Source organism: Misgurnus anguillicaudatus, chromosome 11 (genome assembly GCF_027580225.2).
Source record: "Misgurnus anguillicaudatus chromosome 11, ASM2758022v2, whole genome shotgun sequence".
Classification (NCBI taxonomy): domain Eukaryota; kingdom Metazoa; phylum Chordata; class Actinopteri; order Cypriniformes; family Cobitidae; genus Misgurnus; species Misgurnus anguillicaudatus.
The window spans coordinates 19,272,740-19,299,754 of NC_073347.2; the positions used below are offsets into that span (position 1 = coordinate 19,272,740).

At 40.9% G+C, this 27,015-nt stretch overlaps 1 protein-coding gene across 2 annotated transcripts in view; it reads right to left on the reverse strand.

The window, feature by feature from the left end:
- Positions 1-27,015, reverse strand: part of prim2 (DNA primase subunit 2) — a 70,635-nt gene that overhangs the window by 29,685 nt on the left and 13,935 nt on the right. For both annotated transcript variants that reach the window (XM_073873229.1, XM_073873230.1), the window contains exons 8-10: positions 6,308-6,375; positions 4,716-4,788; positions 2,033-2,218 (exon numbers count right to left, since the gene is read on the reverse strand). In XM_073873229.1, the coding sequence (XP_073729330.1) occupies positions 2,033-2,218; positions 4,716-4,788; positions 6,308-6,375 (327 nt within the window). The remainder of the gene's footprint in view (positions 1-2,032; positions 2,219-4,715; positions 4,789-6,307; positions 6,376-27,015) is intronic.

Genomic DNA, 27,015 nt, shown 5'->3' on the forward strand with positions numbered 1-27,015 from the left:
ATTAATATTGCAATTGACACTATTAATAGAATGTGCTCTGGCGGGCACCTCAACGACTCGTGGGCACCACGTTGGAGACCCCTGCTCTACATAATACAACTTTGTATATTATTATGAGATTATCTGGGTGCCACTTGTAGCAGATTACACCAGTTTGTCAATTTTGTCACTAGTAAAAAGAAAAAGTAATGTGAAATAACTATACAAAAAAGATTTGTACGGTCAACATGACTTGAACGCAATATAAATGTCACTAAATTATGAAAGCCTGGATGTTTTGTCATTTTCTTTTTTGTTTTGCAGGTGCATTCGGCAAAACATTTCTAGTCCTGTCTATCCACTTAATCCTTTATTGTTTCTTTAACCTAAACTGACATCTTATTTCCTCGTAAATGAAAATGTGCCATTCTGTTGAAAATGGTCTAAATTTGACTTCTGTTTTGCTTTACAATGATGTCCCAGAATAATGCTCATTTCATCCGTTGCCAAGTGAGTGCAGAAACAGACACATCCTTTGTGTGGCTTATTCGCTTTTAAATTAGTTCAAATAGTGAACTCGATTGCAGAGGAACCAAAAACGATCAGGCTGTCACGAGTGCGCTATTGTTCAACACGTAGGCTGGGCTACCTTGCACTTATTGTGTATTAACCCATGAATAATGCATTCAGCAAACCACGACACTCAGACAACCATCTCAGAGTATTTGTTATTGTGGTGGTATAATTGAATCATGTCGCCATAAATTATTCAAAATGCAACAAAAAATCTAACTAGTACAGATGATTTCAATATAAATGCTCTAAATAAATTACGTTCAATAACAAAATTCTATACGTTTCCCTGTACAGCTGATGGATTCTTAGCATTTTACCAAAGCATCAACAGACAGAGCTTTATTGTTCTGCGTCTCATGGGATTAGCCCTGAAATTCTGCCATGACACAGAAAATAAGCCCACATTTCCTGGACAGCCATATTCTTGTGCAGAAAAGTAGATCAATTACATATCCAATGTCAGAGCTCTCTAATAAATCTTCTTTCGAAATGAGAAAAACATTTTATGCACAAACTCTCAAAATGTTTTTTAAGCTTCATAACAAGGTCTTCCTTATTCTTAAATAAAAAATTAGATGAAAGGGGTATGCAAAAATGTCTTTCATCGCATAATACTGTAACAGAATACCAGTATTTTAATGCCAACGATCCTTAATTTAAACAACATTGAAAACAAAAAGAAAGTGAAATGGTCCATATTATTACCCAATCATGCTTATTAGACCACTTTTTCTATTATGAAAAGGACCAGTCCGACACAGACAAACGAGAAAAATAAGAAAATAAAAACAAAGAATCGCAATATTGCATTGCTACCAAGACATCAATATTATATTGTTATGCCAGGTCCCTGCTGATTCCCATATTTACAGACAAAATTAAATATAAACTGAAGCTATATTGCAAAAAAGTGGCATTAGCTGACTGGCTATGTAGAATAAAACAAAACCTGGAGAAACAGAACAGCGCTGAGCTCTCGTGAGACGGCCGATTGTTTTCAAAAGCCCGGCCGACGGGAAGGCCATTCTTCGGTGGGGATGTGAATTTCATTTGTTTCTCCTTGATTGAGCATCAGTTGGGAATAAACATTCATTTGTGGAGTAGAGGGAGGAGGAAAGCACGGGTCTAAGATTGGGAGTGTAATTTTCTTGTTTAATGTACCGTGTGCAAAAAATAAGATCTTACGCATTTCTCTAGAATTGTAATTAAGGGACGATGGAAAGGCGGCAAATTATCTTCAACATCAAAATAGGCCTGTTTAATAACTCAGGGGTTTTATATCCTCTCTCGTTCGTTTTAGTGACCCTCTCCAGTCAAAAGTTATCGAGAAATAAAGAAAATGACATCAGCGAAATCAAAAGTGGAAACTTGCTACAAAAAAAACAACACTTTTTTTACAGCCAGGTAACCACCTGGGACCTAAGCTCATGAATAGGAGGACAGTGTGGCGGAGTAAGAGGTAAAGTTGAATGGTTACCTTGTCTGCATCGACTTTCCCTCTGATGAACTCTGACCTCCAGAACTGTAGGGCCTGTTCCAGAGTAAGACCAATGCCCTTGAGGAAGAGGCCGTACTGCATGCGTCCACCGTGCCGGAGGTGATGGTTCTCTCTCAGGGACTTGTGGAGGTGCCTCATGCACAGAGGAAAAGACTTGGCTGCGAGCTAGTGAAAGATGGAGAGATATGAGTGAGTGATTTTGTGTCCGTGTGCATTTAAAACTCACTGCACATTCAAGTTCAAAAGTCCTTGATTTAATGCAAAGCCTTTTAATTACAAAACAATTCCATGCCTTCGTTAATGTGTCTAAATAAAGGGAAAATTGAAGGACAAAATTTGCATGTGCTGATGAGCCACTTAATTGGAACAGCAATCGCCCCTGAGACACACACACACACACACACACACACACAAACACCAGTTCAGTCCACAGACAGCTCTACTCCCCAGAAACATCTGCACACATCCATCCCAACCACCAAAGTAGGACATGTCCTAGTAACTTGAGAATTTAGTAAAAGAAAACTTTAGGATGAGCTGAAGTCAGAGTAGGTGCCAAATATAAATGAAAGACTGCATACAGCATACAAATGAAGAGTTTGGTTCCAAAAAGCGATAAATGTCATTTAAAAAAAATGAGTTACTGCCAAAATCAGTATTATATCAAGTCAGTAGCCTCTTTCACACAGTAATTCTGTTAAATTACCGTGAATTTACCAGAATGAATTTACCAGTAAATACAAAAATGTGCTGTTCACACATGCAGTGACGTTCCGTCTTTTTACCAGTAAGACATCATTCACACATCAGTATCAAAATACCGGTAAACTCGGAGAGAAAGCGGAAGTTACCTGTGGCGCGCGGCCGGCGAGCTCCGAGTCGTATTTGTAAATGGCGGGTTATGACTTAATATTCACCGTATTTTGTTGTTTTAACATCTGTGGCAAACAGTCGCGAAGTTGCTTGTGACCAAACAAATTGCGTGAGGCGGCGTCAACCTGCGTTTGCACATTAGGCTTCACAGATGGTGTGCTAAGGACGTCGGCAATATGGCAGACGGTAAGCTGTTTTAAACAACTTTGGTGAAGAAATGTGGATGTTAACTTCAGGTGTGCTCGACTTTTAAGCAGCATGTGTGTGGAAACATCCGTAAACAGTTCGGGGGTAAACCTGTATAAAAAACTTTCTGATTGGCCCGATCTGTCAGCGCGGTCTGACGTCGTCCGTTCTAAATGCCGGTAATCCTATATTTTTCATTCACACATGGCGCTTACCGGTAAATTACTGGTAATCTTACAACCTGTCTTACTGGTAAATTGGGAGCACTGATTTACCGGAAAGGTTCTGTTCACACATGACATGTGAACTGCAATTTACCAGTAAATTACCAGTAAAGACTGTATGTGTGAAAGGGACTAGTATTTAAAAGTAAATTCTTAGTTTTACGCAAAATACAATATCAACCATGTTATTCTGTCATCTTTTCTCCCTTTTTTCCCAAAACGCAATAAACGCCACTCCTCCTTTTCTACAGAATGCAATAAATCCGCTCCACAAATTACAGCACACCATTCCACGCATTGTTAACAAACAATGGCGGCGCACTGAGTACACGGAATCTTAGTTTTCCTCATCTACTTTGTACTTCGTGATTAACAAACAAACAAAAACAAAATAATACTTTAATGGCATTGATAAACCTGTGGGGGTTTTCTGTGACGGGAAAGAAACTTAAGCCATCAACATCTAATAATTTACGCGAGAGGCACTCGGGAGCCGGTTGCTTGTTCTCCCAACAGCATCAAGCTTCTCTCGTGCTAACACATTGACCTCAGCGGACCTTATGAAAAACTTTCCATTAGTAGGACCAAAACATTTTACAGCTGATCGCTGTGAAAAATGTTAAGCGACGACGTCAAGTATAACCGCAATCACACTACTTTTGATATGATAGAGTAAGTGTTTTGGTTAATGCCATTCATGTTTTTTTAATCATTGTATACCACTGGTCAACTTAATTACTATAAAATGGCAAAGATGAATGCACATTTATATATTGACTCAATAGATTTATAGATTTTGAAAAAAATGGATTATTGTAATGGATTTATTGCATTTTGTGGAAAAAATAATTCCTTTTTATAATAAATATTTGAAAATCAAGCTATAGGTTTGAATTTTTTATGTTTTTATAACCTTAAGATGCTATGTGAAAGTTTGTAACAGAAAATAGTGGTTTTCATCTTGTCACTTTATTGGTATGGAAAAAAAGTTTTTACCGAAATTTGTCAAAATTGATTTATTGCGTTTTGGAACTAAACTCTTCCAATATTGTTGAGCATTTCTGCTTGACTGGTAAAGTGATGGTTTAACTTGTAATGCACTGTAAGTTGCTTTGGATTAAAGTTATAACATTTATGCATTTGACAGATGATTGTAAAATGACTTACACTGCATTACAAGGTACATATTTTTATCAATGTGTGTGGAACAGTTCGAACCCATGACCTTTTAAACTGTACACAAAATGCTCTAGCACTATACAGCTAGACAGGAGCATCAGAAACTCAATTGTTGATGCCATGGATGATTTGTTCAAAAGTTTGCCTAATTCATGGGGATCATTGCAATGCACCCGTCAATAACTTCAGTCGGTACTTACCCCATCAATCTGTTCCAGAGAAATTTTTCCGATGTTCTTCTGAATGCTGTAGTCTTGGCCCACATAGGCATGACTATAACAAAGGAAACAATTATAAAAAAATCACAATGGAAGATATACTGGATGATTTCTTTACTGTATTATATTACTGCCAGGATTTTGTTAAAGAAAAGTTTCATTATATTTTCCATAAACAGCCTTTTGACCTAACAGTGGCTCAGTAGGTCTTAAAAATGGTTAATGAAATTCCTATTACATTACATTAAATACCTCTAATTACCGAGTCAATTGTTTCATGCGTTTCATCAAATTGAAATATTCATGCCTTGCCCAACCAGACATGCCATAATAAAACAATGACTGATAATAGCTTTCTCTTCACAGTGCAGTGAATTTGAGAGTTGTACTAACCAACCTTTGGTCAAAACAAGCAGAAAGATATTTTGTCAACCACTTGATTTCCACTTGACTTGATTGTGTTAGATTGTCTGGTCTACTGTGAGATCTTATTCCAAAATCCTGTTCCACAAAGTTGTATATAAAAATCAAATGTATTCTGATTGGCTGTAATTGTGTGTAAAGCACACAAATGCTCTTTAACATTTCACAGTCCCTCCAAAAAACTACAATGACATTGGAAAAAGATGTGGTGCAATCATTACAATGGCAAAAAACTACACAACATTTGCCTTTTTCATGAGACATCCAACTCATAACAGAAAGAGATCAATGAAAAGCAACAGACTGCTGCATCCACTGAGACTGTGTGTAAAGTTATGAATAATTAAACCATTGCCAGGCCCTGCTCTTCCTTTCCTCTGCATTTGTAGCTTGGGACATTCCCTCACTGTGCAGGGTCCTCACTGGCCCTTTGTACCCCTTATCTGGCCAGTCCAGCAACAACAAAAGAAAGAGAGAGACTTTCAGCCAATCATCTGCAGCCACAAATGCCGCCTCTAAAGACGCATCCAATTAAAACTCACTCATTCACAGTCCATCAAAAAGCAAATGAATTGACTGCTGGGAAAGCTGCCATTGTTTCCCTTCACTGGAAGCAAGTGGGGCTACTCGATAGCCTGTGCATGCACTGGCCAATGACGGAGAGGCCTGCGGTAATCTACAGTGGTATCCCTGCTGGGCTTCAGCCAAAATGCAAGTCCAGGTTCATACTTGGAAGACCCCTTGTGGATCATAATGCAAGCATGCACAGGCCATTAATGAAAGAAACTGAATGACAAATTGCTGGAAATAAAGAAAAGCAGTAAGAGTCACTTTGCATGCTGGTTGGCTTTGAGTAGACTATTCGCTCCGTCCTCGGGAGGCCAGGAAAATGGCAAAAACAACAAATGAGGATTATTGCATGCATGTGACACCACAGGAAAGTTTCTTTAAAGTATCTTAAACTAAATGAAAAGTAACTTGTGGGATTCATGTGAATTAATAAGACTACAGTGTTTGTGTGCTATTATATATTATTTTTATATATTTATAAATGCATACAGTATATAGCAGCTGTAATTACCACAATACAATGATAAAGAATGTAGTTTTACATGAGCAGATATGACAATTTCTCAGACCATGCCTATTACCTGAGGTGGTTCAGGAGAGGCTGGAGTCGTTCATCAGACTGCACCGCTGGCAGGGATCGGGCTGTCATCTACAAAAAAAAGAGAGGAATCATTAGCCAGGGTCAGAGGTTAAAGTAATTTTTACAGCAGACCAATAAAGATAAATCTAAAAGGTCAATATGAAGTCCCTGTGAACTATGAATTGATCAGAAGTGCATAATATATCATTTGTCTTTTTTCTTAAGGCAGAATGTACCCAATGAACCAAAACTTAACTTGAATGATACATACAAAACTTAATATTGTGCATACACCAAAGGAAAACACAAAAGTAAAGTAAACAGTAAGTTTTAACAAAGCTATATTAGGGTCAATGATGTGGCGATAATTATTTTATGTCTGTATGGTTCATTTAAATGTAAAAGGGTTAAAATTTCAAATTAAATTTGCAGATTACTGGCATACATTCTCTTTTTTGAGGACCAAGTCTAACATTTCTGGTTTTATTTCATTTTAAAAGAATTTTGGGGGATAGTTGCAAAAATGTCAATGTGGTGTGACCAGTCTGTGTCAATTGGTGTAACTAGTATTTTTAAAATGAAAATATAAATATATTTAAAAAAAAGTGGAATCAAATATATTCATCTAGTGTAGTGTAACATGATATTTTACATACATTTTTACATAATTTATTAAAGATTACTAGAAACCAGAGCTGTTTTCAGCATATGTCAAGACAAATATTACAAAAACGCCTTAAAATTTACAATTAGAAATAAATTATAAAATTATATTTTAAAATGATTTTTTATGATTACATTGACATGCCATTAAAGGTGGATAAAACATTTTTATATTTCTCATTCTTTGGCGCATTTGGCGGTTACACCATTTGACATTTTTATTCCATAAAATGCACATAAATACACTATGTGCATTGAAATAAACGTAATGCATGCTTTTAAAACAAGTTTTTTTAAAAGATTTTTCAGGGTTCCCACACCTTAGTTAACTTCAAATTCAAGGTCCTTTCAAGGACTTTCCAGGTCCAATACCCTCAAATTCAAGGACTAAATGTGGAAACATTTCAAGTGAGAGCAAGGTTACACTATGTTACCTTTAAAGATACATTGTTACAGTTCCCTTTCGAGGGAACTCACACTGTGTCACCGCGGTGACACTTTGTGGACGCTTCCAGGGATAAGTGCGTCTGAATGTGTATATCAATTTCAACCAATGGTGAGGCTTAACGACAAAGAGCCAGGAAGTATATTGCTCTCTGAAATATTTGCCAAAGACTGCGTTACAGGGACCCAGGAAGTATGACAAGAGAGACGCAGCGTCTCGTTCCCTTCTCAGGAAACAACAGTTACATGCGTAACCAGAGACGTTTTTATGTGTCAAACACAACTTTGCAAAAAAGAATTTTGGTATGTATCAACATTCGCATACAGAATATATAAGCCTTTAAAGCTAACAGTTTAGCACGTGTGCTTAAAAGGCTAGAATTTTTATGATATTATCCTACACCAGTGGTTCTCAAACTGGGGGCCGGGGTTCTAAAACTTTAATGAGTTTTAGAACTGTTTTTTTGTCATAAATTTTCTTTGGGTGGGCCGAGAAGGAATGCACAGTACACAAGGGGGGCCCGCAGGCTGAAAAAGTTTGAGAACCACTGTCCTACACTACACAGGGAATAATATGGATTTTTTCCAGAAAACTTCCTTCATAAAATAGATTCAAGCACTTTCAATGACCTGTATCTATGTATGGATATTTTAAAAACCCTTCCAGGGCCTTGAAATATTTCCCCCAGATTCACACACTTTCAAGGACCTGTGGGAACTGATTTTTTTATTTCTCATCTTGCCAAACCGTTTTTGTCACTGACCCATTAAACAGAAGGTCGTCTTAGCCAATAACTGCATACAAGTGGTCTTAAATGCACATGAAAGGATCTCACGAGACAAACTAACTCATACATTAAAGTACAGTATAACTTCTGATGCCATAACACAGGCAACATGCAAACGTGCACACACGGTAAGTGAATCAGAGCCAGTGTTCTTAAATATCTCTACCCCAGGACCATAAATCTACTCGCTGTAGTGACAGGATATCTGTTAACTGAAGCAAAACAGAGACAATGATGAAGAGACGTGAAGGTCTGAGTATGATCAAGCTATAGCTGCAGCGACAAACTGCAGCGTAGGCAGCACACTTTCCACTCCAATGACCACTGATACACATCCTTTAAAAACAAGCTTTTCCCTGTTATCCAACCACACAACACAGTTTCACTAATGTATCAAATATCAGTCACAGCATTTCTCCGAATAAAATGATTTATTACATTACATACGCTACACATATGATATTCATTCTTATATACATTCACAGACATACATTTATCAGACCCACAGTGCAGAAAAATAAGTAACAAATCTCCAAAAATCAGAGATAAAAGCCCAGCACGTCTTTCTCTGATGGGAAGCAGCTTTCAATTTCATGGTCATTTAATGAGACAGTCCCAGTAATGTCTCCTATCTGTCCTCCATGGCCACGAGAAGCCATTACAAAAAAGCACATCAGCCGCGCGGTTTGCTAACGGCACGGAGAACGAGGAAGAGTCATTACTGCACAACAGCCGTGTTGGTGATCCAGATAATTGGCAGGAAATGGAAGTGAGAAGCAGTGAAAGTGCACGAGTGTAGCGTAGTGGGCCTTCGTACCGAGGGTCAGTTAAAAGAGCGTTGGAGGGCCAACAGAGATGTTGAGAAACATCACACAGGTGGCCGTGAGCCAGGCCAATTCAGTCCATACAGGAGCATGACAATCATTTTCAGATGAGTCTGTCGGGTATACAGGAACGTCGATAGAACAAGGTTGTACCCCATCACTTCACATTCTCAGCATATCTCCTACAAACCTCTGCAAGTACCAGTTGTAGTGGTGTAAATCAACAGAAAGCTGGTGATACATTGTCACAATATGATAATGTGTTTAGTGTATAGTTATTTAAAACTGTAATTTATTGAAACATTTAACTCTCGTGTTTATCTTTCATCTATATTGTACTTCTGTGTTAAAGCTCACGTAACACATGCTGTTTCTGCATTTCTGATGTTAATCTGGAGTACCTATAGAGTAGTATTACACCCTTTACATCAGATTTATAAAAGAAAGATTAGCTTTACCGATTCTTTCCGATAACGTACGAAAAAATGAAGGAGGAGTTACCGCGGGAGGAGCGAGTGCGAGACGAGTCATGCAACACTTTATACAACACTGTTTAACTTATGATTCACTACATGTTCATGTCATTTATATAATATACACGTGTCTATTTCCAAGTCTTACTTACCGCATGCAACTCATGACCTGGTTGGGGCTTTTCAATGAAATCCAGTGCATCAAACACACACGCAAAACGCCGCTGCTACCCCAGATAATAAACTATATCCATTGTTTCCATAAGGCTGGCTTTCTTCTCCTTACATCCAAAAACACACTTCTTCCGCCATGCCATTGTTGAGTTTTGAAATTAAACAAAGCTGTTGTGTGATGTGAATGTTTGTAAGTTTTAGCATCTCCCGCTGATTGACAATTGGGCGTGGTTTAATAAAAAGAAGTGATACGTATGGAAACCCCTGAAACGTCAGCTGGACCCGTAATCGTAAAAAAATTTCAGAAACTTGTACGAACCCTGGCAAAGTGCATTCGGCACAGAAATACTCTGTAACACGCCCAACTGCTTTTTTGACACGCCTACGTTTAGCATGAGGAAACAACTCTATAACTGCGTTACTAAGTCAGAATGCATATAATACTATTGAACCACCACTTTAAATGTTATTATGAGCTTGTTCCAAGTTTGGATTTTGTATGAACTGAAATAATTGATCATCATGTGCCCTGACCCAACGCTACGACATGATTCAGTTTCACATAGACACATAATGTCTTTCTCATAGGGGTGGAGGGAATTTTTTTTTTTATGATTACATTCAGATTTGATCTACACATTACTTTCAAAGTTACACAGAATATGATGCAGACTTGTTGACAGAAATCATACAATAATAGCAACAATATATAATATAAATTAAATATCAACAATTCTCTTTATAACTACAATATATAGGCAAACATTGAGTCTGTGGTCCACTTAAGCCAAAGCAACAGGGATAATGAATATATATATGTGAGGATTGGAATATGCATTAATAGTACATTTATAAACATATGCTCACCATCTTTCCATCTGCATTAAATATGTGTCATTTGTAAAAGTGTTGCTTTACTGGATCGAGACATTATTCTATGACAAAAATTAGAAATGGTAAAAATGGTTTGACTTTGTTCGTGGAGAGATAATTATAGCATCTTCATATTCTTCGATTGGAATTTTAAACAGCAATTACAATAATAACAAAAAGCATCTAAATGAGAAAAATACACCATCTAAATTCACGTCAGTACAATTAAACTGAGAACCTAATTTGTTCATTTCCTAATTTCCCAATTTGTTGGTTACTTGACTACAGCAATTCAAAAACACAATGTGCACATCAACAAATTAAACACACTTTGTGGAAAATATGGTAAGATTTTCTTTTTAACAAATTATCATGTTGGTTTCTTAAGACACATTACTAGAGAACAGATGTCACAAAAAATTGCATGCTGAGGAAAACGCTGCCCAATTTGGAAAGACAACTCCCTCATCAGGCCACAGCAGGTAATGCATGCATCCTTACAAATAACCTTGCATGTACTTTCATAAAGAAACACAGTATGTGCCAACTTACTATTTATGTTTGGATACAACATCTCCAGATGACAGGCTACAGCGACAGAAAAAACCATGATCAAATGCTAACTTAAAGCTTGATATGAAAATGAATTTGCTGTTTGCTGCTTATCTGTCTAATGTAAAACGGTCAAGGCAAAGCAATGACTTTATAAACAGTACATTTGTATTTCAACATACTGCAGCACGTTTTACCAATGTCAAAACAAACAAAATACAATTTTTTTTAAGGTAAGAACATAAAAAACTGGTACTTTACTACCAGGTAGTTACAAATAAAAAACAAAGTTGCAATTTTAGTCTTGTGATAGTATCAGCAGTTTAGAGAATCATTCAGAACTGTTTACTACCCAACATGTAATGTGGCCAGACCAACTGCTTAAAGGAATATTAAATTTTCTTAAAAGAAAAATCCAGATAATTTACTCACCACCATGTCATCCAAAATGTTGATGTCTTTCTTTGTTCAGTCCAGAAGAAATTATGTTTTTTTAGGAAAACATTGCAGGATTTTTCTCATTTTAATGGACTTTAATGGACACCAACAATTAACACTTAACTCACGTAACAGTTTTTTTCAACAGAGTTTCAAAGGACTATAAACAATCCCAAACGAGGCATAAGGGTCTAATCTAGCAAAACGATTGTCATTTTTGACAATAAAAATAACAAATATACACTTTTAAACCACAACTTCTCGTCTAGATCCCGTCCTGAAAGCGTCAGGTCACAGAGGACGTACTGTATGCGAAACTACGCCCCAGTGTTTACAAGTGTGGAGAAAGAGGACCGTTCCGACGTTGTTGTATGTGGAATGATACTAATTAATGTCTTTGCGTCAGTTTATTGTTTACAATGGTCCACAAATGTGCGTTTTATATATGTAACATGTGACCTCCCTACGTCACTACGCATTTACGTTAGGTCGCGCTGGACCGGACCTAGACAAAAAGTTGTGGTTTAAAAGTGTATGTTTGTTATTTTTATTGTCAAAAATGACAATCGTTTCGCCAGATAAGACCCTTATGCCTCGTTTGGGATCGTTTATAGTCCTTTGAAACTGTTAAGTGTTGAGTTAAGTATTAAGTGGTGGTGTCCATTAAAGTCCATTAAAATGAGAAAAATCCTGCAATGTTTTCCTCAAAAAACATATTTTTTTCTGGACTGAACAAAGAAAGACATCAACATTTTGGATGACATGGTGGTGAGTAAATAATCTGGATTTTTCTTTAAAAAAAAATTGACTATTCCTTTAAGGAATTACGATCTCTGTGCTTATACACTTATTTATTTTGAATACACCAGATGGCACAAAATCAACAATTCAAAAGTTTCCCACTGTTTATTTATAGGCATTTTATTTATTTGTTAACTTGGTTTTGTTTTATTCCCTGTCATTTTTATAGACTGTTTCATCCGGCGCATGTGCGGTGACGCGATAAGCGTCTGGTCCAAACTTTACGTCCGGTTTCTGTTTGTTTAATGGTCTGACTAGTTGCTGAAACTGAACTCTTAAACAAACACCTTGTCGAAAATAACAAATGTTTTGGGTTCCTATGTAATCTATGTGTTGATTATTTTGCTTGTTATATAAATAAACTTCTTTAAAAGGACTTTGTTGTTATTTATTCTTCGCGGAGTTTACCGGAAGTTACATGATGGCCATATATATTATATATTATTAACTATTTACTTCCCTTGAATATAATGCTTGGTTGGTTGCAAACAATTCCTAAGACTGCTGTTTTTCAGTCCTCACACACACAGAAAATATTTTAGAAGTCGTCTTATATAAAAACCTGATTCAACTCAACAGGTAATTGGTTTGTTAATTAGGAACACAGGTTTGTTTGACTACATTGGAGCTGGGCAGACCTATCAGCATGTGACATCACAGTCGGGCAAGGGCGATTTAAGAGTAGAGGACTTTGTATGCGTTTAAATTGCTCTGTCGGTCTTGCGATTTGACAACGACAGATATCCTGTCACTGCAGCGAGTAGATTTATGGTGTTATGGTAGGTGCCACATGAAGTCGCGCCAGCCTTTTATTGAAGAGGGCTGATAAGTTAAATTTGGTGTGTTTTATATAGGGAGACAACTACAATTCTGGAAGGGATGAGAAACACTGGATTATGCACTACAATTTGTTCACTGTACAAACAAAAACTTGCCTCTTCCCTGAACACAAATGTACGACTGACTCAGTAGCTGGCAATAAAAACGTGAAATTGTCAGGACAAGCTAATGAGCAGACAAGTCCAGATGGCAATTCAACTGTGATGAAACGCACAAGACATAATTGAAAGTCATGCTCGTCAGGGACTTTACCTCCTGGATAGCCCTCGTACACACAGCTAAAGGCTATGCAACATGGCGAGAAGACAATGCAGCTAATTGGCATCATTGAGGTCCTACAGAAGCTCGGAGGAACAGCTAGACACTCCGGATTCTGCTTGTTAGGCAATCTCTGCATGTATACCCTCGGCTACATGTTCAAAAGGAAGTAATTTTTAATTAAGTGGAAAGGTAGAGTCAACGCATCACATTGTGCAAGCAAGAACCCAACCCATATTAATATATACTGAATGTCAGTCCTTATTAGGTTAATAAAAAAAAACACCAATGAGATTTTCAGGCTCAGAAAGGAAATAACTTTACAAAAAGGAGAATGTTAAAGCTGATTCTCAAAGTCAGAAAAGCTACAACTTGGATGAGAATTTGCACTTTGAAATTAAACACTGCTTTTGGTTTAAAGGGGGGGAGCATTTGGACGACTGCCATTTCATGCAATTTCATAAGCAGCTTAGTAAGGAACATTACTGAGACAAACTCTGAGCATCCCTTATGAAAGAGTCACATGGGTTACCACATGAGAAAATGGCTTAATTTTGAGTTTGAAAAGTCTTTATGAGGCATTGTGAAAATGTTCAGAGAAAAGGAGGCAAAGACCTTGAAGGGGTCAGTGATGAGACAAACTGCTCAGACCCATAATCCTTCTGAAAGGCAAATAAAAAATATTTTTTAAATGAACAGGTGGGCTACTCCGTTCGTACCGCAAGCCGCTTATACCCTGACCTGAACAGCAATGCTCCGAGCTTTAAATGCTTGAATACAATGATAACATATTGAGCAGACCTTTCCGTGTGTTGCTGAAGATGGATCAGTGTAAAGCCGTAAATCAGAAAGCCCACTGTCGCCTTTATAAATCCCCAGATAGGCCATATTGAGTGGTAGATTAGCATAGTCTGAAACAAGGCTGCAAAAGTCATCTCCTCTTTTTTGCTGGAGACATCAGCGTCATGATAAGCAATCAGCAATAACAAAACCAACAAGATTAACCGGAACCACTGAGGGGAATCTGTCCGACAAAGATACAGGGATGCAGCTTGTTTGTCAAGACCGATAGCTTGCAGGTTATCATTTTTTTTCTTTATGCACGCATGCACCAGTGTATGGTCAGTAAAAAGATTTGAATAAATCTTAAAGAGATGCTTAAATCTGTCTTTTATCGGTATCTTAATGTTTACAAACAATAATTATTTTTCTAGTTTAGTCCTTCGTCACCACTGTATGAATAGTTGCTTAAAGAAACATTTAAAAAAACTTTGTGGTAAAGTGATATCTGGGGCCCTATTTTAACGATCTGAGCGCATTGTCTAAAGTGCACGGCTCGAAGTCTAAACGGCCTGTCCGATGCCACTTTTGCTAATTTAACAATGGGAAAAATGGTTTGTGCGCCAAGCGCACGGCCTAAAAGGGTTGTTCCTATTCTCCTAATGAGTAATAGGTGTGTTTTGGGCGTAACGTGCAATAAACCAATGATAGTGTCAGCTGTCATCCCCTTTAAAACCCAGTTGCGCTGGCGTCATGCCGGTTTCCTATTTAGATGGTGGAATTTGTAAACTGAAAAACTAAGCGGAGGAAGAAGACCATCACCAGTTTAAGATTTATATTAAAAAATGCATTGTTTTAATTTTTTGGTATCAAAACCTTTAAAAGTAATTTTCTTTGAGCCACGGAAGTAAAATTAACAGGCTTTTAAATGCTGGAAATGAATGGATAGCCTACATGATGTGTTATCTCAAATAACCACATGATATTTACTCTCGTTTGATTGCTTCGTTTATTCCTTTGCTTTTGCCTTGTTTGCCTTCCCTGACTGGAAACGCAGGTACTGTGAGTTTGTGAATGCACTTTCTATGAGTTCTGAATGCACTTTCTCTGCCATATTTTTGCTCTTCCTAGAGTGCCTCGTGCACGTTCAAATCAATCGGGTGTGCGCATGTGTGGGCAGATCCCATAGCAATGGGTGGTGCCATGGTCGCGAGAGTGAGTGATATTCGCGCAAGCTAATCATTTGTTTCGTCCCGAATGGAAATAATTAACTGTGTTTAAAACAGTCGTGAGAGGTCTACAGACACTCGAGTTTTATACTCTCTTTTTCAGAGTACTTACATTTAAATTTTGTATTTGTATATAAAGACAGTTTAAACAAATTTGTAAAAATGTTTTTAGATAATTCCTGCCTACCCTGCCTTTAAAGCAAAGCATTTAATTACTTACCAGGCTACAGGAGAAGCAGCTCTATACACCTTCTAACGTCTCATAATCGGTCCTCATTTATGTCCAAGAGACTCAATAATAATATTTTTTATAAATATTTTAATCCTTTGATTTTTCATATTTTACAACGTTTATGTGCTGCTGCGCATCCATGTGACAAGCAAACGTGTGTTGTCATCCCGTTTATAGGTGCATATTACAAACGTGCTCATTAAATAACAAAAACAATATTGCACCATTGACTTTAGACCAGGTTTTTGTTGGTCGATGGTCTATTTTAGTTGCCTCAAAATAGCAACGCGCCAACAATGCTGAACACCTGAAACCACCTCGTTTTCAGACTAGAACGCCCATGGGCGCAAAATTGGGCACAAATGCATTTGCTATTAAAACAACATGGCGCTAAATGTGAAAATGATAATTGCGCCGGGTTGAAACTAGCAAAAGACACTTGTGTCGCACATTGCACTGCATTGTGCCAGGTGTATGATAGAGAACTTTGTATGATATTTCATTATTTTGAACTTATTTCAATCTACATAAATAAAGTGGGTTGACAAATTTTTTTTCCATATTTGTGTAAGACTACTTGGTTGGCTTACAAAAACTACAAAAGCTGGCCATTAAATAATATATAAAACGCACAATGCTTTACGGCTAGAATTTGAGAAATTATAATTAATTAATTAACTATTGCATGCTTTGCTATAATCACATATTCAGGATTTGGGATAGCCGTAAACAAACAAATTTGAACAAAAGACGCTAGTACTTGATGCTAAAGTCTGAGGTGCATTCTTGAACTCATTAAATATTTTTAAGAGGTTAATATAAATGATGTACCAGATGCACTAAAGTTGCAGCTGGTGATGTGGTTGCTTCAGCTCCCAAAACATTAACTTCTATAAATGCATCCAAAAATTGTTTCCAGGAATCTGATATGAAATACAGCTTAATACATGGTCAAACCTGTCTTTAATAACATTTGGATGGGAACATTTTGCTGGAAGGACTGACAGGTGAGCTTAAAAAGTTTCCAACTACTTCTTCATCCTGTCAAAGCACTGGCAACTCATACAGCAAAGCTGGACATTAAACAAACAATCCCTTATTAAAGCATTACTTTGAAATGAGTTCATTAAACAAGTTGCCTCAAGGGTGAAGAAACTTAACCCAAAGGCAAAGTCCAAAATTAAGAGCTGTATATCTTAATAAGCTTTGCAGGTCCTCGAGACAGACGGAGACATAATTCAACCGTAACCTTGGTGACCAGCAGTACCCTTGCTGTGTAAGCACAATGGTCTTACTTTCTACAGAATACCTGTGCTGACTTTAAAATGTTGAAAGCCCTTCACAAGCTGATTGATTGAAAACATTGGTTCTCTTGTTAGCGTTGTACCAAAATGTCATTCGATGCAAATTCACTGGAGCTTAGGGACAGTGGCGGAGTTGCAGAGTTGGCGGTAAAACTTGGCAGACCCTGCAGCAGGCTGACTGCTGTGAATTGATGCATGGTGCAGAATCATTTACAAAGCCTTTGGTCTGCATAGATCACTCACCGACATTCCAGAAAGGATCCAAAGTATTTCAACACAACAATACTTTAATCGACATTTCAAGGTTTTTGTAACTTTCCCGAGGAGACTTGAATTGCTATCTGGACGTGTATTATATATGCAAATAAGCTAACGTTTTCTTACCAAAACTTATGTCACTCACAACATCAAAACATTACACTAAAATAAATATAATAAAAACAGATTAACTACAATATAAATATACTAAAATAACTGCTATGGCTGCAGGAAGACTTGCATTATTTAAATGAACCATAAAGACAAATGTGAACATGTGAAGATCCACGAAAGGAAAGATTCTGCCCTGCCCACTCGCCCAACCCTACCAAATTAACGAACAAATTTTCTGCGGGAAACCCTGAAGACAATAATAATAATAAATGATGATGCGAGTAATCGTCTCCAACGTAAATCTCTTTTCTTGGATTACAACAAACAGACGGATTGTAGGCAAAAGTTTACTTCCAGGGATTGGTGATGTAGACAAGACCGACATTATCATAATTCCTCCTGCTTGGACTCACAGCCTGTAAGTTAACTCCTGTTACTTTGCGCACAAATCTTTCAAACATGGTAAAGAGCGTCACATTTCCGGCTGACGTCAGAGCTATTCAGGCCTATAACAACATACAGATTAGCTGGCCAATCAGGGACACAGAGCTTTTCAAATCCGTGCGTGTAGAAAAAAATGGACCCAATCTGTATTTTATTCATTGAGGCACCTCAGAGAGCTCATCTAGGATCATCTCCTCGTCTCCTTAAGTAAGATGTGAAAAGCAAACTGTGATCCAAGTTCAGCCCCTTTATTGTGGCTCTGGTCACACATTCAGCTGTGCAAAGCACTTGAGAAATGAAGAGAAAGAGAGCAAAGCAGTTTGACAAACTCAAAAGGTTACGTCTCACTTGAGGCCGATTCCACATTTCCCATGATACCCATCTGCCATGTCCACTTATCAAAAAAAGACACAAAGCAAACACCGAGAGCCTGTAGTCCCTTCCTGAACATTTGCGGTAACCAAGGGTTTACTGCTGGGACGCTAAAGGGTCTTTAAAATAATTAAATTATTGTGACCTCACACATACAAGACCTAACGTATCTGAAAAAATAAATAAATAATTCAAAACACAACATTCATTCACAATGAACTCCAACTGCGAATAAATGCCAAGCATGTAGGTCAAACAACAAAAAATTCAGGAGATCTTCACGGATGATAATGCAACAACTGAAAATACAATTACCTCTCCATGCTGGAGCAATAATCTGATGCTGTAAAAGCCACCCGAGAACACAGCAAGACTGAGAAAGTTCCTCTGAAAACTGTTAAAGCGTACCGAGAGAAGCAGCCTTTAATATTTAAACATCAACGCTTCCATCTCAAATAATTACAACCCTAAAATATTTATATTCGAGTGGCTTTCAGAAGCCCTGGCTTTTTGTGAGAGGAAAATTGGAAAATTGAAGCGACAACTGCGTTTCACAAGTGGGCGGTGTAGAGAGGCGCAGCAAATGGGTAAATATTCTTGGAAACATTACAAATCCACTAAAGGAAAAAGCCTTAATGTTGTACTTTTCCCACAAATCTCTCTCTTTAATGATCCATCATGTGTCACATTAACATGATCAAGGCCTTTATATGAACAAATTGTCACCTTAAAATGTGCATTACGACTATAAAAAAATAAAGCTCATTAACATCAAATGAAAAGCATCTTTATTACACATAATTCAGGATTCATTACGTATAAGCAGCACAAACATAAAATTGGCCGATGATTGTTATATTAGATTTTCCTGACTAGTGTTGAACAACCATTTGATTTTCCACAGAAAGTCATTAGCTCATTAATCTCTTTCTCAAGTACCCACGCATCACGCTTTCTCAATTATCCCCATTAATGTGCAGGTACCGTACAGGCAACTTGCTGAAAAATGAAAATGATCGCCCAAATAAAGCCCTCGGTATACTTGCAATTTATTTTGATTGCAGCGAGCAACTTCTGAGATATATAAAATGATGATCACTTTTGCACTGCGTGGCTGTTTGTTTGTTTCTACAAAACATGCCCCTAAGGCTCCCATCTTCCCTAAAGCGAAAACTACTTAAAATGCGCACCGCTCTGCATGTCAACAAGCAGGGAGATGCTAAAGACAGGACTACAAGTGGAGCGCTGATAAATGTGTGCAGCGGTCACATCATTACATCCCAGGCAAGGCTTGCCACAAGTAACCCAAATCAATCTTGTTATCTGTATCCCATGAAGAGGTCATCTCTCTCCTACTGCATTCATCAGGATGTTTGGCAGGGTAGGAGAGATCTCATGCCTGGAATTACACATTCATAAATCAACAGCAGAAGACCGCTGGACTTTGAACTTGTGGGTAGAAGTTTGTGAATGTTGGATAAAGAGGATCAGATGTGTATTTAATTACACATTTTCTTCACAGCGCTTGATGGTCTTTGAGGACTTTAATTTGAGCCAATGCCCTGCTTGATGCCATATTTTCCATCCGTTTTTCCTGCTGGCGCAATGGAACTTTAGTTGAATTGAGGTCTCTCTTGTGGAACTACCCAAATGTTTTTGTTTATGTGCCTTAATTTTCTGTTATGTACAAGAAACACCAAAAGTGGGATAAAAGAGCACTATCCAAAATATCTAACATGCAGTGTGGGGCAATATTTTGAACAACAGGTGCTGGCGAAATGTGTAGATTGGGTTTTGTGGCTTTCGCATCGGAGCTCTTCATATACAGTCACCTAAAGGAATATTGGGAACATCTGTTCAATTTCTTATTAAATCAAATGGTGTAATGGTGTGGGGGATGTTTTTTTTACACACTTTAGGCCCCTTAATGCCAATTGGGCATCGTTTAAATGCCACGGCCTACCTGAGCATTGTTTCTGACCATGTCCATCCCTTTATGACCACCATGTACCCATCCTCTGATGGCTACTTCCAGCAGGATAATGCACCATGTCACAAAGCTCGGATCATTTTAAATTGGTTTCTTGAACATGACAATGAGTTCACTGTACTAAAATGGCCCCCACAGTCACCAGATCTCAACCCAATAGAGCCTCTTTTGGGATGTGTGGGAACGGGAGCTTCGTGCCCTGGATGTGCATCCCACAAATCTCCATCAACTGCAAGATGCTATCCTATCAATATGAGCCAACATTTCTAAAGAATGCTTTCAGCACCTTGTTGAATCAATGCCACGTAGAATTAAGGCAGTTCTGAAGGCGAAAGTGGGTCAAACACAGTATTAGTATGGTGTTCCTAATAATCCTTTAGGTGAGTGTACATATTACTTGCCAACTGATTAATTTGCAAGAGGGAATGTCTTCTAAATGCTTATCTTAATACAGATATTTGCCAAGTCTGATGATCTTGTACAAGTTTGGCCACACAGAACAACACAGTAACCCGATGAGAAATGGTTTAGAAAACAGGTAAATTCAAGCCAATTCCAAAGCTTTGACTCAACTTGTTATCTGAGTCCCTGCTCATTGATCAGATAATGAACAGCAGACTGCATCAGTCCTTCATCTGGACACACAACAACCACGCTTGCTCATTAATCACCTAAGAGGACAAGAGAAAAAAAAATTCATTGGGCCGAGATGGCCTTTCAGTTAGGTAAGGACCCGGCCTGATTGAAAGCTCACCAGTGTGATGTGCTTCAGTCTGTGTCTATCTATCCATCGGCCCAACCAGACACATCAGCTACAGCCAAATGGTTAAAACTGGCCACTGGATTGACAGCTCCAATTGAATGGTTGGCAGGCAGAATGGAAGTACTTTTCCCTCTCCTCCGTGACACTCAATTAGGTCAAGCTTGCTTTCCAAAAAATGTGTCATGGCTTGAGTCCAGGTAGCATTTCACAATCCAGTGATAAAAAGAAAACGATAAAATTAAACGGAAGAACCAACAGTCACTCGGGCTGAAACGGCACTAAGAGTGAATATCATTGTGGGCCTTAAGTGTAGTCTTTTCAGTTGGACAGACCTAAAGGCAATGAATGTGTAATTTGGGGAAGCATTGTAACCAAAACATACCTTTAGACAAAAAAAGACAAATTCATTTTTTCATGATCCCATTTTTCAAACTTGTTGGTGTGTAAGGTGCTGACAAAATGAATGTGTAGAGCATAAAAAGCATGAATAATGCCTGCAAAATTATAAAACTCAATGCCAAGCTATCTATTTTCTTTAACAGAATTCACTTTTCAAGGACTACATAGAACGGCCAGTTTGGAAAGCAGCCCTCTACTTCCCAGATAAAAGTTTTTGACTAACCTCCACCCACAGAAACACGCCAGTCGCCAGCTAAGCATAAGTAAATTGTGTGAAAAATACTGCGATTTCTGCACACGAAACATGAACAGATGTTATATTGTGCACTGTAAACACAATCAAAGCCTCAAAAACACAAAAAAGGACCTTTAAAATAAATAAGTTAATAGAGTTACTACAGCATGAAAATATGACAGAAATCTATTACTTTAACATATAATTAAAATTTCATATGCATGCTGCTTTTTCTACATGCTGAAGATTCAGAAATAAAGGAAAACCAGCAGGCATGTGAAACATTCAAACCAACTGCAAAATCAGTTCATATTGGGTTTACCTGTTTTGAGGTTTGCATTAAAGATCTCATCCTCAGAAGCAATCACTATATTACAGTTACATTTACGGCATTTAGCAGACAACTTTATCCAAAACGACTAAGTGATTTGTCAAAGAAAAACAATAACATAATTAGTCCCCATACAGCTTACAAGGTTTTCACCAATCATTAGACCACACAACCTGTATAAAGAGAGACAGAAGAGGTTTTTTTTGGTCAATTTGTGTATTTCCATCCGTACACAGTGCTGTTTGTTGTGTATTCTTATTCAATTAATTTAAGGAACAGATGTGCTTACATTAGCCAATATTCAATATTTTGAGCGAATTTAATTAATATTTGTGTGTACTGTATCATAATAGCATGTTAAACAAACAACATCTGCTTTGTTTGAACAGAGTTAATAAAGTCAATATTGCAATGAACAAAACTTGCATAATTGCACACATACATAGATTATACACGTAACTTGTATGACAGATTCTCCTAATCTGGCTTGGACAAGAGGGGATCCAACACTTCTGAAATACATCCAGAACAGCACTGGCACTCTTTACTATTTGTGTTATTATCATGTGAAAGCTTTTAAATGTATAACAATCTCACTCACACCATTTACATATTAAATATTCCTTGAAGCTTTTTGTTACTGAGGCAATGGCAACTAAAAGAAGAGTATAATCAAAACCCTGATGATGATAAGCAGATTCAGAGAATGGCTGGATAAACAAACTACAGTTATTCCAAACAAAAGCAAATAGAAAATGTCCAGGTTCCCTTTCAGTCGGTCACTACGACGTCACGTCGTGACCGACGAATTGGGAACCGCTTCGCGGGTGACCTATCTACTTCGAGAACTATCAAAAACGCCAATGAACTTGGCATGCAGGTATTTGCATAATGCCGGCGCCGCCCCGCCAGGTGCGTATATAAGGCACAGGTGCATAATACCAAATCAGCTTTATTGCTTCGAAGCCGGCAGACATCTGCTCTCGAGAAGCTGTTACTGATCTTCGTAGATCCTGTGCTGTGTGGGAAAAGAATATCTCAGCTTGCTGAAGTTGGTTGGGCAAAGACACCTCAGTGGAGGCTCGCAGTGTTTTTTCCACCCTTTCTCTCTCTCTCTGTCTCTTTAATTTAGGACTTGAGTTCGAGTGAGTGCGTTTGCCTCTCCCTGTGTGTTTCACCAGCTCGCACAAAAGAGTGATTTCCCTAAAAGAGCAGCACGTTTGAGCTTTGTGTCTTTTTAAAGACAGCCACTCATTCGTGTCACGGTCGGGGTCGTCTTTTTAAAGATGGATTTCCGTCCGTGCTCCGTTTCTGGATGCGGTGTGTTTATCGCCCCCCAGGATGGCCACAAGCGTTGTCTCTCGTGTCTGGGGCTCCAGCACGCAGAGGCAGCGTTGCGTGATAGTTCATGCCCCGTCTGCGAGGGCATGACTATAGCGGATTTGCGGAGACGGGTGTCGTTCCTCCGGCAACGGCCCCCGCCTTCCCAGTCTGGTGCTGCTAAGGGCGCAGCTACCAGATTGGCGAAGGATGACCTCCGTATAACGGTGCTGGGTCGGTCTGCTGGTTCGTCCAGTAGCTCCCAGCGCCCTGATCCGTTGCCAGCGGAGGTCCCGATGGAGACGAGCGGCCCGTGTTCTACGGTGTCCTCGCGCTCTGTCGAGCCTCCACCTGACGCGATATCCACCGTAACGTCGGAGGGGGGGTTGTCAGCCTCGGACGTCGATCCGGATCCGCTCCCGCCTTCGGGCCAGGTTGCGGCTTCTGCGTTCGACCCTGAGATGGCAGCCATGCTCGCTCGGGCGGCGGAGGCGGTCGGCTTGGAGTGGACTAAACCTCCCCCACCTGAACCGTCCCGCCTCGATGATTGGTTCTTCGGGGGTGCCAGGGCTTCTCAGTCCTCACCCCCGGTGCCTTTCTTCCCCGAGGTGCATGAAGAGCTGACGCGGTCGTGGAAAACCCCGTTTTCCGCCCGGAACCGGCCGTATCAGCCTTCACCTCTCACCTCTCTCGAGGGTGGAGATGCCAAGGGGTACACTGGTATCCCGTCAGTGGAGCGCCCGGTCGCGATGCAGTTGTGTCCGGCCGGTGTCGCTTTCTCCTGGCGGGACCAGCCTACTCTCCCCTCACGGGCCTGTAAGCAGTCTTCGGCGCTGTCCGGTGCTGCTTACAAGGCTTGTGGGGAGGCAGCCTCTGCCCTGCATGCCATGGCATTGCTGCAGGTTCATCAGGCTAAGGCTCTGAGGGATCTGCACGCGGGAGGTCACGACTCGGCGGAGTTCTCTGAACTACGTGCGGCTACAGATCTGGCGCTTCGTGCGACCAAGGTCACCGCACGCGCCGTCGGGCGTGCGATGTCTACCCTGGTAGTCCAGGAACGCCATCTCTGGCTGTGTCTGGCGGACATGAAGGACGCCGATAAAACCCGGCTCCTGAATGCTCCGGTTTCCCAGACCGGCCTGTTCGGCGAGATGGTCGAGGAGTTTGCCCAGCAATTCTCCGCGGCCAAGAAGCAGACTGAGGCCATCGCTCAGATCATGCCACGTCGGAAGCGTCCTGCGCCTGCCCCATCCACGTCGGCGCCTCAGCCTGCTCCTCGCCGAGGGCGTCCTGCGGCGGCCGCCTCCGGTCCTCCCCGGGGCTCTTCTACGAAGCGAGGAACCGGTCGTCAGCAGCCCGCCCCGCCCGCTCAGCCCGCTGCAAAGGGTGGTAAAAGAAGATCAAAGCGGCCCTGAGACGGGCGACCTAGAGATGGAGGGGATCGCTCTTCGGGAGATGGTGAAGGCACCACTCCCCCCACCGGAGGAGGGCCGGTTGGGGAATCTTTTGTTTCATTTTTCTGTTCCGCCGACTTTTCAGTCGGCACCCACAAATCCACAAAAAGAGCGAATTCAACTTCCATCTCTAGGTCTTCAGATGAGCTCCGGAGATACGAGAGGGCTCATAACCCCCCCTCGTTCTCCGACTCATCAGAGGAGAACGAGAGCGAGGCACGGGCTCATAACCCCACCGCGCTCTCAGCCGGTAGGAGACAGCTACGGGCTCATAACCCATCGTCTCCCTCCTCCTTCGCCAGAGGGTGCATCGAGTGGTGTGAGGTGTCTTCAGCAGAGCCTCCCTTACTCAACCACCCAGCAACGGACTCAGGTGAGTGTTATCACACACAACACTGCTGTCGGTGCGGCCGTTACGCACACACCGGCGATCACCTCCGTTGCGCCCGCCGCGGGTACACCGATCGTGCCTTTAGTCCCTCTCGCACGGTATCTGGGGGCGTGGGAACAGCTTCCCAGCCCGTCGCGTTGGCTTTTACGCACGATTCGTCTCGGCTATGCGATCCAATTTGCCCGGCGTCCCCCCAAATTCTCCGGCGTTCGTTTCACTACGGTGAGAGCTGCCGATGCGCACGTCCTCCGTGCGGAGATCGCTGTCTTATTGGCGAAAGACGCGATTCAGCCGGTCCCTCCAGCCGAGATGAGGTCGGGGTTTTACAGCCCTTACTTTATTGTACCCAAGAAAAGCGGCGGCTTGCGACCGATCCTGGACCTGCGTTCGCTGAACCGTGCACTTCACAGAATGCCGTTCAAAATGCTGACGCCCAAACGCATATTTCCATGCATTCGTCCAAACGATTGGTTCGCATCTATCGACCTGAAGGACGCGTACTTTCACGTATCGATTCTCCCCCGACACAGGCCGTTTCTCCGCTTTGCGTTCGAGGGGCGAGCATACCAGTACAAAGTCCTCCCATTCGGGCTCTCTCTGTCGCCCCGTGTATTCACCAAAGTAGTGGAGGGGGCTTTAAAACCCCTGAGAGAGAGAGGTGTGCGCATTCTCGCGTATCTGGACGATTGGCTAATAATAGCTCAAACACGTCAGACGCTGTGCGATCACAGAGATTTAACTTTAAAACACCTCGCTCGTTTGGGTCTTCGGGTCAACTGGGAAAAGAGCAAGCTTTGCCCCGTGCAGAGAATCTCTTTTCTCGGTATGGAACTGGACTCGATCGATTTGACAGCTCGTCTAACAGAAGCGCGTGTACAGTCGATTCTGACTTGCCTGAATACATTCAAGAGCAAGAGCGCGGTCCCGCTGAAACAATTTCAGAAGCTTTTGGGGCATATGGCAGCAGCCGCGGCTGTAACTCCGCTCGGGCTGCTTCATATGCGACCGCTTCAGCGTTGGCTTCACGATCGAGTCCCGAGGAGAGCGTGGTTGCGCGGCATTCACCGTGTTATCATTACACCTGCGTGTCGTCGCACTTTCACTCCGTGGTCAGACCGTGCGTTTCTCCGAGCCGGTGTGCCTCTGAGACAGGTCTCCAGGCACGCGATAGTATGCACAGATGCGTCAGACACAGGGTGGGGGGCCACGTACGATGGGCTTGCGGCTTCGGGGGTCTGGACGACACCCCAGCTGCATTGGCACATAAACTGCCGGGAAATGTGGGCTGTATATCTTGCGCTCGTCCGTTTCAGCAACGAGTTACGGGGCAAAGATGTATTAGTTCGTTCAGACAACACTGCGACCGTGGCGTACATCAATCGTCAAGGCGGTTTACGCTCGCGTCACCTGTCGCATCTCGCCCGTCACCTCCTCACTTGGAGTCAGAAGAATTTGAGGTCTCTTCGTGCCGTTTACATCCCGGGCACGCTCAATGTAGAGGCGGATGCGCTCTCTCGGGCTGCGCGTCCCGGCGAATGGCGACTCCACCCCATTGCGGTTCAGCAAATTTGGAGACGTTTCGGCAAAGCGCAGATAGATCTGTTTGCTTCCCCAGAGACGACCCATTGTCGCCTGTTCTATTCACTAGCCGACGACTCGCTCGGCGTGGATGCATTGGCACACAGCTGGCCGCGAAACATGCGCAAATACGCGTTCCCTCCGGTGAACCTCATTGCGCAAACCTTATGCAAAATCCGGGAGGACGAGGAGAGCATGCTGTTGGTGGCACCGTATTGGACAACCAGGAGCTGGTTTCCAGAACTCTCTCTCCTCGCGACAGCCCCTCCGTGGAAGATTCCCCTGAGGAAGGACCTTCTTTCTCAACAAGAGGGCACATTATGGCACCCGCGCCCCGACCTGTGGAACCTCCATGTGTGGTCTCTGGACGGGGCACGGAGGATATGA